Genomic DNA, 16,001 nt, shown 5'->3' on the forward strand with positions numbered 1-16,001 from the left:
TGTGTGACACCCAAGATCGGTTTCTTATAGGAAACCATAAGGCTACCATTCCCCTATTTGTCACGCATGAAATATTGAAATATTGAATTTCTCCAGGCAGCGGCGGGTACTTCAGCTAGTTAAGAATAAAGCAAGGTAAAAACTCAATATGGTTTGGTTGATGTCATTAATTGAGTTTCACTGTGATGTGTCGAAGAAACAACAGGCAAAACATGCACACCAATTGGATGATAAATCCCCAGCAATCTGCAATACATTCTATACTTAGATATCTGTCACCAATTCTGAACTGTAACCATGTAAGTAGTGTTTAAATGAGTGTGCCAGTATGATGTTTGGGGGTTGGATATGTGTGGAATGTATATGGAACTGAGGGGTTAGACCTTTGGGAAACTGTCAGATTAATTTTGATTCTGCTGTTGTGTAGGAATGCAAGGTATATCAATATCACTGAGGTCTTTCCTTTAACAGAGTGGAATCATGGGAGTTAGGTCAGAGGTCAGTGGCAAATACGACACAATTAGTTTGAAATATTACTTCCCAATTTTACATAGTAAACAGAATTTCAGACAGTTCTGTAAATATCAAATGTCTGCAAGCCAGCTTGATCTTATTGCTCAGAGGTTTTGCTTCATCTTTGGGAGGTTTAAAAGCAAAGACCCCCCCCCCCCCCCCGCAGTTTTTATATAATGGAGCGTTGCATGTTTATTGGTGAAGGCATTACATCTTTTCCAATAAACTCAAAGAAATAATGGTCCATTTCATTTAAACTCACTTAACCTTAGGGTTTGCTTCAGCAGTCTAGCTGTAATAAAGGATGTCTTTTACATACGGTTTTGGTTTATTAATAGTTTTGTGTGCAATGGGTGAGAATGTCATTGTCTCTTAGGTTTTAAAAAAAAAAAAAAATTTAAACATCAGTCAGATGAAAGACGACTCGGAGAAACAGGTCTCAATAATGCTGAACTGTTGCTGTATGAATACGAACAGAACAAGAGTATTAGATTTTTATCTATACAGAGGAGTTGTTATGCAGAATGTCAAACAATTCCTTTAACAATTACCCACCACAATGTATATACAATAGACAATTATATATATATATATATATATATATATATATATATATATATATATATATATATATATATATATATATATATATATATATAAATAAGGTCTATTCCAATTAGTTGATTAACCAGTCCGATTAATCTGTTAGAGTTAATTGCAGATTAATTGTTTTTACAATTTAAATCATGCAGAATTGTATTTTTTTTATATAATATAAAATCAACTAATAGAAGATCTGCATTTTCTTTGCAGCAGTCCAATCATAAGTGAGCAGAGGCAGGACATAAACAGTTGAAGGTATTCTGCCTTGGTTAAAGGTCTTGAGTAGGTTTAACCAATGGGAAAGTCAAAGATCTGCCCTTGTTTTGCATCTGTCCAATTATTAGTGAGCAGAAGCGGCACAAATATGGAATTTCACGCAATATTGCTTATTATAGAGACCGTTATTGAGAACTTCGAAGGAATATTTCAAATTGTTTTTTACAAATTTAAAAAAAAATGGTCAGACAATGGAGACATTGTAGTCTGATTTGGTTACGAATCAATTTTCAAGAAGAACTTTCTCAGAAAAACCTCTCTCAGAAAAAAGAAAGATTGTTTAAAAAAAGAAGGGAGGTATATACCACAAATACCCAAACTGACAAGGGAGGGGAACAGATATACTCACCACTTACAAAATTCTAAGTATATCTGGTATATGTGGCTTACTGGTAGATGTCCATTCAAATAATTACACAGGCGATATGCAACAACACTGGCTACAGCAATCTAGGATGTCTAACGAAGTCAGCACAACAACATGAGCATTCCCAAAGTCACTTGCAAGCCGCTGTAACACTCAAAACTTTTGGACAAACCTGGATTGATGTTCAACTGGGTGAGCAGAAGCATAGGGATACAATGCATCACAATGAGCAAGTAAGAAAAAATCGTGAGGTTTTGAAACGCTTGATCGACTCAGTTTACCTTGGCAAGCAAGAACTGGCATTCAGAGGGCACGATGAAAGCACCAATTCCTCAAACAGAGGTAATTATGTGGAATTACTTTCTCTGATTGCTGAATACGACAGCATGTTAAGCAATCACTTGTCAATAGTCACAGTATTCTCGGGTACCTCTAACAAGATTCAGAACAACTTCATCTCTTCGGTGTCACAAAGCCAAGTACGTAGTTGCACTTATGGTAGATGAAACAACTGATGATGGAAACGCAGCTCAGCTGTCTTGTGTTTTCAGGTATGTGACTGACAGTGGCCCGAAAGAACGAAAGAACAGCTGTTCTGTGAAAATGTGCTACATTTACTAAAATAAAAATAATAATAAAAACGCTTTTAAAAAAAAAAAAAAAAAAAAAAAAGACCAAATTCCCATTGGGCTTATTCTTTTTTTATTCTATTGATTTTTTTTAGTATTACTATGCAGGACAGCCGCTATAAGATAATTACCTTTATTAAAAATGTGCATGGATTTATCTACCGATTAATCAACTAATGCCCATAAATTAACCAATCAAATATTTTTAAAATCAAATTTAAGCCCTAATTTCTATATAATTTGGTGTGTGGGTGTTTTTTATTTTTTTACTTTGTAGTTAAGTCTTTGTGTAGGATTTCTTTGCTTAGAAAATACTAACCAGGGTTGTCAGTATACATCAGAATGTAATATAAAGAGAGTGCATGTATGTAGATATGGTTTAAATGCTGACACCTGCACAGCATTTAAACATTCATAAATGTACATCCCTATATTATACATGTATACCTATGGTATATGCATTTTGGTGGGTGATTATAACATTTTAAAAGAAAATAATCCAAGCCATGCATAAGACAATTCCTAATGCACAGTCATGTGATCTTGTTCAGCCAATCACAGCGTTTAATTTATCCAAGCCATTTTATCAATACATATACTGTACATGCATGCTGTGATTTATTTCTAAAGAATGTATATGTATACCAACACAGCTATTTATGCTGCAACACTAATACAATGAAAAAGAAATCTGATGCTTGGTAGTGCAGCATTTCCTTGTAGGCTGCGGGCTTGCATATGAAAAGCATTGAGGTATTGTGTTACATTAATAATAGAGTCTTTCATTACCTAGGCTAGCCTGTCTTTGTACTGGCTCCTTTACATGCATTCATTCACTCATTCAGATCACGATGCGTCTTCCTTGCAGCCAAACATTACGAGCAAATTTACCCCACCCAAAAAATGAAATTCAATATTTTAAAACACACTGCATGGGTTTACTAAAGTATGTAACGCATTGATTGTGGATTTGGGAAAGGGAACAGTAACACTAAGCCTGAGCCATTTGAATATTCTTGAATTATAACAGCTGTTTTCCAAATCAGACTTGCTTACTTGCATCTGCCAGAAATTTATGAAGTAAAAAATGACTGTTGACATGTTCAAAGTGAATATACGTGTCAATTCTACAATTTTGATAAGCTAATTAAATCGTGAAATATCAGAATATTCAACTGAATAAGAAAAAAAAAAAATCATGGAGTGAAGAAATTATATTTATCACTACACTGTATAAAACATACTGTACACATGTTTGCGGGAATGGATACAAGACAAAGGAAAATGAATTCAAAATTACACAGGAATGGTGATATTGCAGAAATGAAACTTTGTGAAACAAAGAGGACATCTGGAAAGCAAAATCAAAACGTTAAAATTGACAGTCAAGGAGAAACACACACAGTCTACTCCCAGTATACCACCTCCTCCTCCTGTGAATACAAATGCAGTTATTATAGCAAGATTTCTGTGATATGGCAGAATAAACAAGGAGAAACTATACAGTATGTACTGTTAATTTAGAATTGGCAAAGCATTTTACAAATCATACATCCAATTGTTAAAAGAATGTCTAACTAAAAGTGTGTTATATACATTTAAATTGGTATACTTACTTTTAGATTATTTCTTAACTAGATTGTTAGAAAAAAAAAATCAAGGATTAAAAAAAAAAGTGAAAACTTTGCATGGTTTCTGAAGTACTTTATGATGTTCCCCAAAGCGCTCTGAAAAAAGGACACCAATTCCAAGATGCTACTGCATGCTACTAAATAATTTTTTGTGAATTTTTATAGGAAGAGAGCCCCAAAAAGCCCCAAAAAAGCCCTGGTCCTAGGGGAGCATCCCACTGAAAAACGCTTGGTGCTTAAAGGGTTAACAGAGAACACCTAAGGCAATGAAAGCCCTCAAACAGCAATAGACAAGAAAAAATAAAAATAAATTTATATATTATATATATATATATATATATATATATATATATATATATATATATATATATATATATATATATATATAATAAAAGCCATATTCCTGACACCAATGCATAAAACTCATTGTTTTACTTGTCATCATTTTGTAAATAACTGCTAGACATTTACATAGAAAACAATCATTAAGGGAATAACAAATCAGCAAGGTTCTCTCAGTTCATTTAGACCAGCACTCAATGAGTCACTGCAGGTACCTTGCACATCAATATCACATTAGACTCTGTTGGTTACAACTTGATTTCACAAGATTTTACCACAAACATCAAAAGGGACCACACTGCTCTTAACAACCTATTTCTGATGAGACCTCTTGCCAATGGCACTGAAAAGGTTAAGCTTGGTATTGTGGACCATAAATATGAATATTCCTGTTTTAAAATTAACATTTGACTTTTTTTAATGTTATTGTAGCTTGAGAAAAGCAGCTTATTAAATATTATTTTTATAATACTGAACGCTATTTTGCTGAACATTATATTAAATAAGAATATCTTTGGACGGGTGAGGATACTGACATGGGACACCCTTGCTAAATCCAGCACTAACCCTACATGCATGATCCAGGATGAAGATTGGTCCTCCAAGAATACAGGGCATTATTAAGATGGAACAAGGAGCTTTGTCTGCTAGCCTGCTTGAGAGCACAAAATCACTGCATGCTCTAGGGAGTATTGAGATAAAGGGTCAAAGCTCTAAGAGACAGCATCCATCTCTGAATACTGCAGACTCTGTGTCTGGGAGACATTAAAAAAATAGCTGCAGTACTTCTCAAAAATGTATATCTTTATCTCACTGTTCAAATAAAACCGGGAGCTGAAGGTGTACAAGACCACCATGCTACAGCAAGGGAGGCACGCAGATCAGCAGCAATCAAAGAACTTCAAACACTGTAAACAGGTTCCACTTTACCAAGTATTTTTTCTTGCAGTCCAGGTTAGTGTTACTCACAGCGTACAGTATAAAAAAATACACCATATATCCAGAGAGAGACGCAGTCTGGTTCAGATCAATAAAGCATGAGTTGTGCCTAAGTTCTTAGAAATCAGGTTTTGCTCATTTTCGCACAGCTTGATGGGATGGCAGCATTAAGATCTTGTGATAAAACGATGTTGTTTATCTGTGTTGGCTCACTGCTAGCATGTCAATGTTTATCTTAATCCTGCAGACATCAGGATCAAAATACAAAAATATCTGAACGGCCACTGTAAATGTGAATGCTCTACCAGAAATACACCGACTTAAAAAGATAAAAGTTAGCACTGGGGAGTGGGCAACCTGTTAAACTAAAAGTCCTCAGGGTTAACAGATTATTTTGTATTCAAGTTTATCGGCGGATAAATCCAAATTAAAACATTAACTTTTTTCCTCCAATAAACTCCCAATTCAGTATCATTTTGCAATCTGGTAATGTTTTTTCAACTAAGTTAAATCTTCTGAGTATAAATCATACAATATTACTTCTATAGGCATTTTTTATGAGATCCCCTTATTCCTTCGTGTATGTTTTTATAATGTTTTTATTTATCTTCACTGCTGTTTAGTTCAGACTAAAATCAGATGGCAAGAAGGTATCAAAGAGAGAAGCTCGCAGCTGAAATCTCTAAACTAACTGGAGAGGCAACCAGATCGAGTTTTGCCCAGAGGGCTAAACAATACAAGAATGCAGCAAACAGACACCCAGGAATATTAGCCTTACTATTAGTTAAAGCTGCAGCATGCATCTCATGTACACTCTACTTTGACAGTCCAATTTAAGCTGTAGTGACACCAAGTGAACCAATAGGAATACTTTTTACAATAGAATAACGTAGAAAGCACCAACTACAGGCGAGTAATCATACTTTCTTTCTAGAATGTATTATCGCTTTACATTATGTATTGGACAAAACCCAGCATAAGACAGGAGACTTAAACTCCAAACAAATTCCCAAAGGATGAGTCAGCCATGTCTATAACCTGGCTAGCAGAACCCAGGACAATGCAATTGGCCTAGTTCAATGAACGCCTAGCTAATCTATGCATTCAAGGACACACACAATTCAGCACATAAGACTCCAATGGAAGCTTCAATACCAATCTGTTCACACAGAAATGCATGCAGGGTTGTAAATAATAAAAGCATTCGACACACTGATTATGACAGCAGAAATACAACGCAATAAAATACAATGCAGTGCTCCCTCAAAATATCATGATATCTGATCATTCATTCATTTGGTTACTTTACAGTTGGGCCATGTTGACTGTAAACTGTACAAGGGCGCTTCAATATTTCACATTGTTTGATGCAAAACAGAAAAATAAAAAGATGGTGCACTGTACAATACAATGCAATAAAATACACAAAAACAGCTGTATAGGGCCATTCATACAAGAGCCCAATGGGCTGTCCTGTAAAAATCAGTTAAATTCATATTGAAAAATGCTTCTGGTTAACTAGAAACTCCTACAGTCCTACAGTAATCAATTTCATATGCCATGGAGGAGAAAATGTGTTTCTTAGATGGTCCTTACCTGTAGAACCCTTTTATGTATTTGATCAAGGACCATGACTGTGTACACACAATCATACTGAAGTGTCATTCTGGGCTCGTGATCGGGTAAACATGACAAACACACTTTGTTTCTTTGACTTGCTGGGCCACCATACTTTACAGTACAGCTCTTGTTAACACATATCATTGGATAGAAGGAACTGAATTTCACTGCCTGCTTGCTTTTTTTTTTTTTTTTTGTGTGACGTCACTGAGACAGGCATTTAATTTTTAAAGGGCAGAGACATTTGCAGCAAGCACGCAGAAACAAAACATGACAAGAACTTGTCTACAGCTAAGAAAAAAATGGAAAAACACTGTAAATCTGATGTATTTGACTTAGTTATATTATAACATTTATTCTGTCTCATGTTTAATATATATGCTTTTACAACATTTATAAATATCAAGAAATATAAGCAGATACTTTTTAATTAACTAAATTTATCAGGTACGTTCTTGTTTCCTTATTTATAATAATGGAATGAATAATTTATTTTATTCTTACATATTTATTTTGAGAAAATAAAAATTGAGAGTAGTGTCCATTATTGCTCATAGCAACCCTGGGAATAAACGTGTATTATGTCATTGCAGTCACTCAGGTGAAACAATGCCTTGTAATCTGTCCAAACATCAATATTGTTCAACAAAACTTTCAGAAAGTATTGTAAGGTCCCTAGGGTCATAGATACACATTTTTATACATGTATATCTCTAAGCAGAATATATAATAATACAAATATACTTAACATGTAAATAATAATAATAATAATAATAATAATAATAATAATAATAATAATAATAAGTGTTGAAAAAAAAAGTTAAAAGTTTGCATGGTTTCTGAAGTACTTTATAATGTTCCCCAAAGTGCTCTGAAAAAAGGACACCAATTCGAAGATGCTATGTATTTGTATTTGCTTGCGATTGTAAGTCACCCTGGATAAGGGCGTCTGCTAAGAAATAAATAATAATAATAAAATAACAAGTAATAATACAATTACTCATTTTAAAAATAATGTGATATCTTGTAACAATTGTAAGTCGCCCTGGATAAGGGCGTCTGCTAAGAAATAAATAATAATAATACTGTAAAATTATTTTTAGTGAATTTTTATAGGAAGAGAGTCAACTACAGCCAAAAAAGCCCTGGTCCTGGGGGAGCATCCCACTGAAAAATGCTTGGTCCTTAAAGGGTTAACAGAGAACACCTAAGGCAATGAAAAGCCATATTCTTGACACCAGTGCATAAACTCATTGTTTTACTTGTCATCAGTTTGTAAATAACTGCTAGACATTTACATAGAAAATAATCATTAAGGGAATAACAATCAGCAAGGTTCTCTAAGTTCATTTAGAATCCAGCACTCAGTGAGTCACTGCAGGTACCTTGCACATCGATATCACATTAGACTCTGTTGGTTACAACTTGATTTCACGAGATTTTACCACAAACATCAAAAGGGACCACACTGCTCTTAACAATATATTTCTGATGAGACCTCTTGCCAATGGCACTGAAAAGGTTAAGCTTGGTATTCTGGACCATAAATCTGAATATTCCTGTCGACATTGCGGGACACTGCGAAATTAAAAAAAAAAATCCCTTACTTTAATAAAACCAAGAGTGCACCACATTTTCAACCCCTAGCAAAATAGCCTGACGTTTCAGCAATCTGTAAACAGTTAAAACAACAACACATTTTGCTAATGTTACACAATTCTGCATTCAGCAGCTAATAGCTAGCAGCGAGGTAAATAATAGAGAGGTAAACACACACTACAGCAATTAGCTAGCTAGCTAGCTAGTAGTGGTGCTTAAATACTTTTTTCATAGGTTTCCTCTCTTGGATGTCACTGATTCTCAACATTTAACTAATTAATTCGCCAACTGTAGCTCTAGTTAGCGCTAGGTAAACCCTTATAAACAATAACAACTGAACAACAGCTTTTTGGAGATTTCTTCCGTGACAAACGGTTTTAGCATTCAATAAATTGTAACTACAATTAGCTAAAACATTGCAAAATGTGTTTATTATTACGTGACAAAACTATATTCACACAATGTCAAAAGGAAGAGACACTTGAGTTAGTTAGCTAGCTCACTACTTACACCAATCTCCTAACTTTACATTTGTATTTCCTCTCAGACCACGCAGCTTCCAGTACAGCCTTCTCCTTCAGTACATAGGAGTAAAACTGCTGGCTCATAGTTCTCTTTGACCTGATGAGGTCCACACTGCTGCGGTTCCGCTGGTCAGTCCATGCAACTGTCATTAGTGAAAACTGTCTCTACGCAGGCGTTGGTGACAGGAATGCTCAAAACAAATGAGACCAGGACTGTCATGTTTGGCATTTTCATGCTCCTTAATAAAAGTACACCATTCCTTTCCCAACGGGATCTTTTGAGGTTGTGAACTCTTTCAGACATGGCAGAACACCACAAAACTCATCATACAGAGCATCCATGTCGAGTTTGGTAGACATGTGAAGGGCTTCCACTGCTTCACAGAGCTCAGAAAAGTTGAACTCTTTCTTCAGTGATAGGCATGCCAATTGCTTCAAGTGATTCTCGTCAAAGAAATCAAACCATTTTGTCAGGTACATGAAAGCATATTGGTAAAACACTAAAAAGACTTATTTGATTGAGGCAGCCTGTGAAGCAGGGAATTTCTTCAGGAGAGAGTTGGTCTCAAATCTAAAAAAAAGAATCCGTTTTTCTTTGCTGAATTTTCAGTCCGAGGTTGGACAGCAGTTCATATAGTTCACAGGCTGTCACCTCATTTCCCTCAACAAGGAGAACACACTCATGGAACATCTTCAGTGTATGCTGTAGGAATGTCAGGTAGATTTCAAGTTCACACGGTATTCCCTCGCCATCCTTGTCGTTTTCAAATATTTCTGCAGTGATCTCGGGCATTGATCTTCCCCAAATGACAAAAAGTAACTCTTAACAGCTGGCCAGCAATCGTGTAATCTCTTAACAGCAGGAAACAAACTCAGCAACATGATTGTACAGTGTCTTGTACTCTTCTGTCACAAAATCAAAAATGCTTTTTAGTTGGTGGACGCGTTTGGCGGTTGATGAGAAGTGGCTGTACATTTTCATTATTGTGCTCTCAATATCCAGTCTAAGCTTGTCAGCTGCATGGCGTGCACAGCTGTGTATTGTGTGCCACACAGTTCGCTTTTATGATGCCACTATTCTGATCTCTGAGCTTTTGGAAAACAGAGTTATGTTTCCCATAATTTACACTAGCATTGTCGGCTGTGTAGGCAGAAACCTTGTCTAAACTCAGGCCATGTTCGTGCAGCCTTGCAGGAGGCTGTGTGGTCCAGTGGTTAAAGAAAAGGGCTTGTAACCAGAAGGTCCCCGGTTCAAATCCCGGCTCAGCCACTGACTCATTGTGTGACCCTGAGCAAGTCACTTAACCTCCTTGTGCTCCGTCTTTCAGGTGAGACGTAATTGTAAGTGACTCTGCAGCTGATGCATAGTTCACACACCCGAGTCTCTGTAAGTCGCCTTGGATAAAGGCATCTGCTAAATAAACAAATAATAATAATAATAATAATAATAATAATAATAATAATAATAATAATAGGAGTGAATATGGCATCAGCTGTCTCTTCGTGATCATCATAAAAGTCCAGCAATTTTTTTTGTACACCACGTTCGGGTGTCCAAAATCAAAGTGTGAGAGAAAACAGTGTTGTATTGCCATGGTTTGAGGCATCTGAAGCAACAGAAAAGAACGGCCTCGTATCAACTTTAAAGTCGCTCTCGGTCTAGATCATTTTAAAATTTAAAATCGCCTATGCACTTTGACAGAAGCAGGAGCAGGCATGTCTGACAATTGCAGCACATTTTGTGGGTATTTTGCGGGACACTGTAGATGTTGCAGGACGCGGGACAAAGGGTCCAAATGCAGGACTGTCCCACGATTTGCAGGACAGTTGGCCACCCTACAATAGACAGTTACATGTATCTTTTTGCAGCGCCAGGGCACAATACAATCCATTGTATTTATGTGCAGCATTCTGCAGCAGTGACCTCAATATAGGAAATGCATGTGTTTGTTTTTAAAACCACCGTCAGTCACATGCATCCCCCACCAGGGCTGGAAATTCAAGAGTCATTATGATGAGAAAGTTGATGACCATGACATGCATCAACAGTATGTAGAGAATAAGATTCCGTCATTAAATGTTTAAAATCACAATTTGAAAAGGGAGACACTGTATGCAAGAATGCAAGTATGCCATACAGACGGATGGATGAACGGACAAACAGACACACCCCATCTCCCCAGAATCTGAGTCTCAATAATTTAGGATAAATAATGTTAATACCAAATTGTCAAGAGATTTATGAAAATGTAAGCGTGACATACAGATGGACACACAGAGACACCCCCCCAGCATATCTCTAGAATCTTATAGTTTCAAGAACTTTAAATAATAAGTCAATTTTTCCTGCTACAGCACTAAGGTTTTTGGCTTCCTCTTCCTATTCACCTTTCCCGTGTTCAAGGCAACTGGGCCCCACATAGTATCTTATATGCAAGTGTAAGGCAAAGGTACTATTATTTGTAACACAGGAAGTGATCTTATAGTTAACAGGAAAAGTTGGTTTCACCCAAGTCAAATGGGAAAAAATCAACTGCAATGGGCCTGTGCTGCTATGCCAATGTTTAAAGGCTTGGTTATGACTGCTATAAAATACCCAATCTCATGGTTTTCAATGCAGGGATTTATCTGTTTGTTGACAACATTATGTGCAGAGCTTACAGTTAGCATTGTGTTGATGGGAACCGCGGCTCTGACATTGTTCATTTTCTAAACACATTCATTTAGCAATTAAACTCCTGAAAATTACCAATATTGGATGTCACTCTTCCTGGAGAGGCATCATTTTTCTGAAGAATCAATAAATTAGTTTCTTTAAAACTACATTTAACAGGGACATTAAAATGAAATTAACAAGGCCACCGCTGAGTTTTACGAGGACAGGATAATTTCCATGTGTAAAACAGGGGCAGCACGCTGGGCTGAATAATGAGGTTCACTCCAAAAGGCCGGAAGATCGAATTACTCGGTAACTGTGCAGTCATGAATGCAGTCACAGGGTGGCATTATGTAAATCAAGCACCAGTGAAAACCTGTCTCAAATATCAGGGCAAATACAGGGCACAGGAGATGGGGCTAATACCAAACATCTACTAATCAGGCAAGACAACTTTATTCACATGCAGCAACAACAGATTCCAACATCAGAGTTAATAAAAGGAGCGCTAACAAAGACTTCTTCTCATTTTGACACATTGACGCATGCACACACAAATCCCCTTATATACCGATTCTTATACTCTCAAAAATGGAGTTGGATAAGCAGTAATAATTGGTAATAAACTGTTCTCTGGATACGCAGTCGCCTTTTCAAACAACTCACTCTCCTCGTACAAAACGCGTCCTTCAGTTTTATACTTTACTGCATTATTTATGTAGAGATGATTATCTATTCAGGAATAAAGATATTCTGAAGTTAAATTGTACAGTGTACACCCTATATACCAGCATTATTGCATTGCCTTTGACTGCTTAATGGATCTGCAATGCCACTTATTTTGAATAGGTGGTGAATCTCCACCCTAGTTAAGTGAATAGAATTGAACTGAATTGAATAAATTGTCTCGTTCATGATCAAACCTGAACACTGACACCATTTATTTACAGCAAAACAAGCTTTATAGACCAACTCATACTGCCAAGGACACCAACACATTTAGCCTGCAATTATGAAGCCAGCACCTTAAAAGGTTTCTTAGATATTAGGTTTTAATTTTCTAAAATGACTGCCACAAAAGGGTTACTGTAAATTTTTATTGCACAATACCCGTAAGTTAACTTAACCTAGCAAATCATAGAATGCAGTTGGGTAACAAATCTTAAGCCAATATCTAGAAGCATTTGGTCTTTACCGTAATGACATTTCTAAATGTGTCCCATAAAAAAAGCTCTGCTAAACAGTAGAAGACAGACCCCATCCCTGTAACCACACCCAATACTGACCTTTGCACTTGCAAGAAGCACCAGTGAGATGGCAACTCGAGCACGGAGGTCTGGCCTGTCCTTTGGCCAAACATATGACAACATTGCTGCTAGAATCTTGCCAGCATGCACCTCCTTCAACTGTTAAATGGGGAAGAAAAAGTGAAACAAGGCATTACTTACAAAAGAAAGACCCAAGTGTAACCAACACGGATTGCCGTACATTAAAAGGAACTCCAGTAAAGGCAGTTCCAGTATCTAGTGCAGGGCGAGTCATGCGATCAGGAACATACTGGTTTGAATCCTGGTTGTGGAGAGCTGATCTTGACATTTGCTCTCCCATGGGTTGGGGAAGAAAGACTGGTATAGTTCACCAACTCCTAGTGGGCACGCCCCACAGTCAAGACTGATATTTCCCAGTTGAGATGCCTCTAATATTTCATACCCATACGAAGCTGCTCTTCAAATGTACCATCTTTTCAGACTAGAACACACCCTTATTTTCAAAGCATTTACCAGTCTACTTTCTTTGTTAATTTTACAAAATTAAAACCAACAAAGTTCTTTCTTTGGAACATTAACATGGAATTCTCTCCTTTCGAAGATTAAAAGATTCAAGTTAATGCTCTGGAGGATATAACGTTTTACTGTAATGTAGATATGTTATTACTATGATGTTTCCTATTTACGTAAAGTTAGATTCCATAGTTATTCACCAAATGTGCTTGTTGCAACTATCCATTACAGACAGAAGTAATTGGCTAGATCAGTTAGTGAGTGCTTCATTTCTCTGCTGTGAATTTCAACCCAGCTGTGACAGATTATACTGCACATCTAATATAAAAAAAACTCAGTGTGTACAGCTCACAGAAATAATCCTAAAATTACATTTAAGAATTATGGTACCCAACAAGAGTAAGACAATCCTATAAATGATGGTGGAAAAAAAAATAGATAAACATATATAAAGTTTCAGGCAGATTAGTGCCAAGATGGGAAATTTAATTGGGTTGTGTTTGACCTTGGCTTTGGATGTTAACAAATCCAATGAACAGAGAAAATTCAGACAAGCTTCAAAACAACATCGGTGTCTATGGAGCTGCTGGTGACTCCCATTTCAGTAACAGCAGCCTGTCAAGACAGACAGCCTGTTACAGGGGTAGCTGCTCACCTCTTCCCTGTCAGCTGCCACCTGCTGTGGGGACTGCGCTGCAAACAGCTTGTGTAAATTCTCTTTACTGTGAGCGAGTCCAAAAGATGGCCTCTGAATAGATTTCAGATTCACAACAACCCCAACACCTGAATCAATGTCTGACCTGTGGCACCAACGTCAGTGTCCCTAACAGATGAGACAATGGCAGTCTACAGTTACGTACTGTGCCAACAGGCACCGTGGGAGCTAACCCCCTTCACAGCTTCCTCTCAAGCAGGTACTGTCAATTGTCTGAAGTAGTCATCAGACCACTATTCAGCACAAGATTGGGATTTTAACCTAGGCCTCCAGAGGTTCCACTAAGCAAAAAAACAAACTTTTCTATTCAAGTATTAACTGTAAAAATCAAGAAAACTAACATTAAAAGCTAATGTTCCTGATGTGTCTTGGCAGTTTTTTGCTGGATATCTAAGTATTACATTAACTGCTGTTGAATAACTACCCACCAACCATGCTGAATGCACAGTGACCTGTTCTTGTCACTCAAAAAAATAAATTACAGACACAACACAAAAGTTTCAAGATGTTTCACAACTGCCAAGATGTAATGTTATTTTAATACAGTATTTACACATTTGAAAAATAACTCTTTCTTGTAATGGGTTTGATAGACCTGTCTTTTTGTGTGCATGATGATGGTTAGTATTAAGGTGTGGTGCTTCTATACAAGCAGTAGTAAAGCATTTCAGCAACTGCACCAAATTACACACCAAGGACAAGGCTGTCCTTACCAGTTTAATTGTGCGTAGAATGTCACCATGTTACTTTGCAGCAGAGGTTTTGAAATGGTGTAATCATGCATTATGACCCTGTAAGTGAAATCATTAAGACATGCAAGTCTTCAACAATAAAGCATCCGTGTTTGTGGGACTGATTAAAAGAAAAAAAATAGAGCTGAGCAAAGAAGAGAAAAGAACAGATCACAGTAGCAGCCACAAAAGCATATCCCCTGCCATGGATAGTAGGAACTGTAGCAATGCAAGGTGGTTATGAAAGTGAAGGGTAGTTATGAATTACCAGTTACTGTATTATCACAGTAATTAACTGCCTCTTTGGAATCGCTGTCTATCAAGAGCATCATATATAATATCTAATAATTTTACTAGCAATTAAAATTGAATAAATCTGGGATTCCACAAACACACGAGATACTGTGCTTGTCTTTATCTATAAAAAGTAAAGCATTTCAACTGTGTAATAAATTTGCACCAATATCTGAAAGGACCAGGTTTCTAAAACATTACAAAAATGAAATGCGTCTCAAATGGTTTTGAAGAGCGAGCTGGTGAAAGAGCAGCAGAGGGCAAATATTTAATTAATAAGCACCCCAAGACCCCTTGATTTGCATAATGTCCGGAGATGTGAAAACACAGTTTGTTTGCTCAGAATACTGTGTTTACATATCATGTTAGGGGAAATAGCCTGTCTATAAAACGATAAAAGAATAGTAAATATACCCTTAATATTATGTTTGCATGGCTGGATACATTATTCAGAATATAGAATATCAATACAAATATAATGTTTTTTTAAGGGATACAAACAGAGAATTACAAAGCACATTACATTAGACAGACTTTCCCTGTTAAGAATTGTCTCTTTTTGGCTCTTCTTAGTAAAATGTGCCAGCAGGTAGAAGCAACAGAGGTAACAGAACAGACTGTTGAAGAGAAAGGATAATTTCCAAATTTCATTAGAAGTCTTGATTGAAGTAAAAATGAATAGACCAGGTAAATGGCAGGTCCTGTCCCCATGGAGTGCCAGACACCAGGCTTGAGAACAAGCTTCATTAAGATTTAGGAGAGAATGTGTGATTTGTAAAAA

At 36.6% G+C, this 16,001-nt stretch overlaps 1 protein-coding gene across 1 annotated transcript in view; it reads right to left on the reverse strand.

Moving 5' to 3' along the window:
- Positions 1–16,001, reverse strand: part of LOC131697786 (iron-sulfur clusters transporter ABCB7, mitochondrial-like) — a 57,543-nt gene that overhangs the window by 31,241 nt on the left and 10,301 nt on the right. Inside the window, exon 4 of the mRNA XM_058989083.1 lies at positions 12,986–13,105. Within this exon, the coding sequence (XP_058845066.1) occupies positions 12,986–13,105 (120 nt within the window). The remainder of the gene's footprint in view (positions 1–12,985; positions 13,106–16,001) is intronic.

Source organism: Acipenser ruthenus, chromosome 16, assembly GCF_902713425.1.
Source record: "Acipenser ruthenus chromosome 16, fAciRut3.2 maternal haplotype, whole genome shotgun sequence".
In the NCBI taxonomy this organism is placed as follows: Eukaryota; Metazoa; Chordata; class Actinopteri; order Acipenseriformes; family Acipenseridae; genus Acipenser; species Acipenser ruthenus.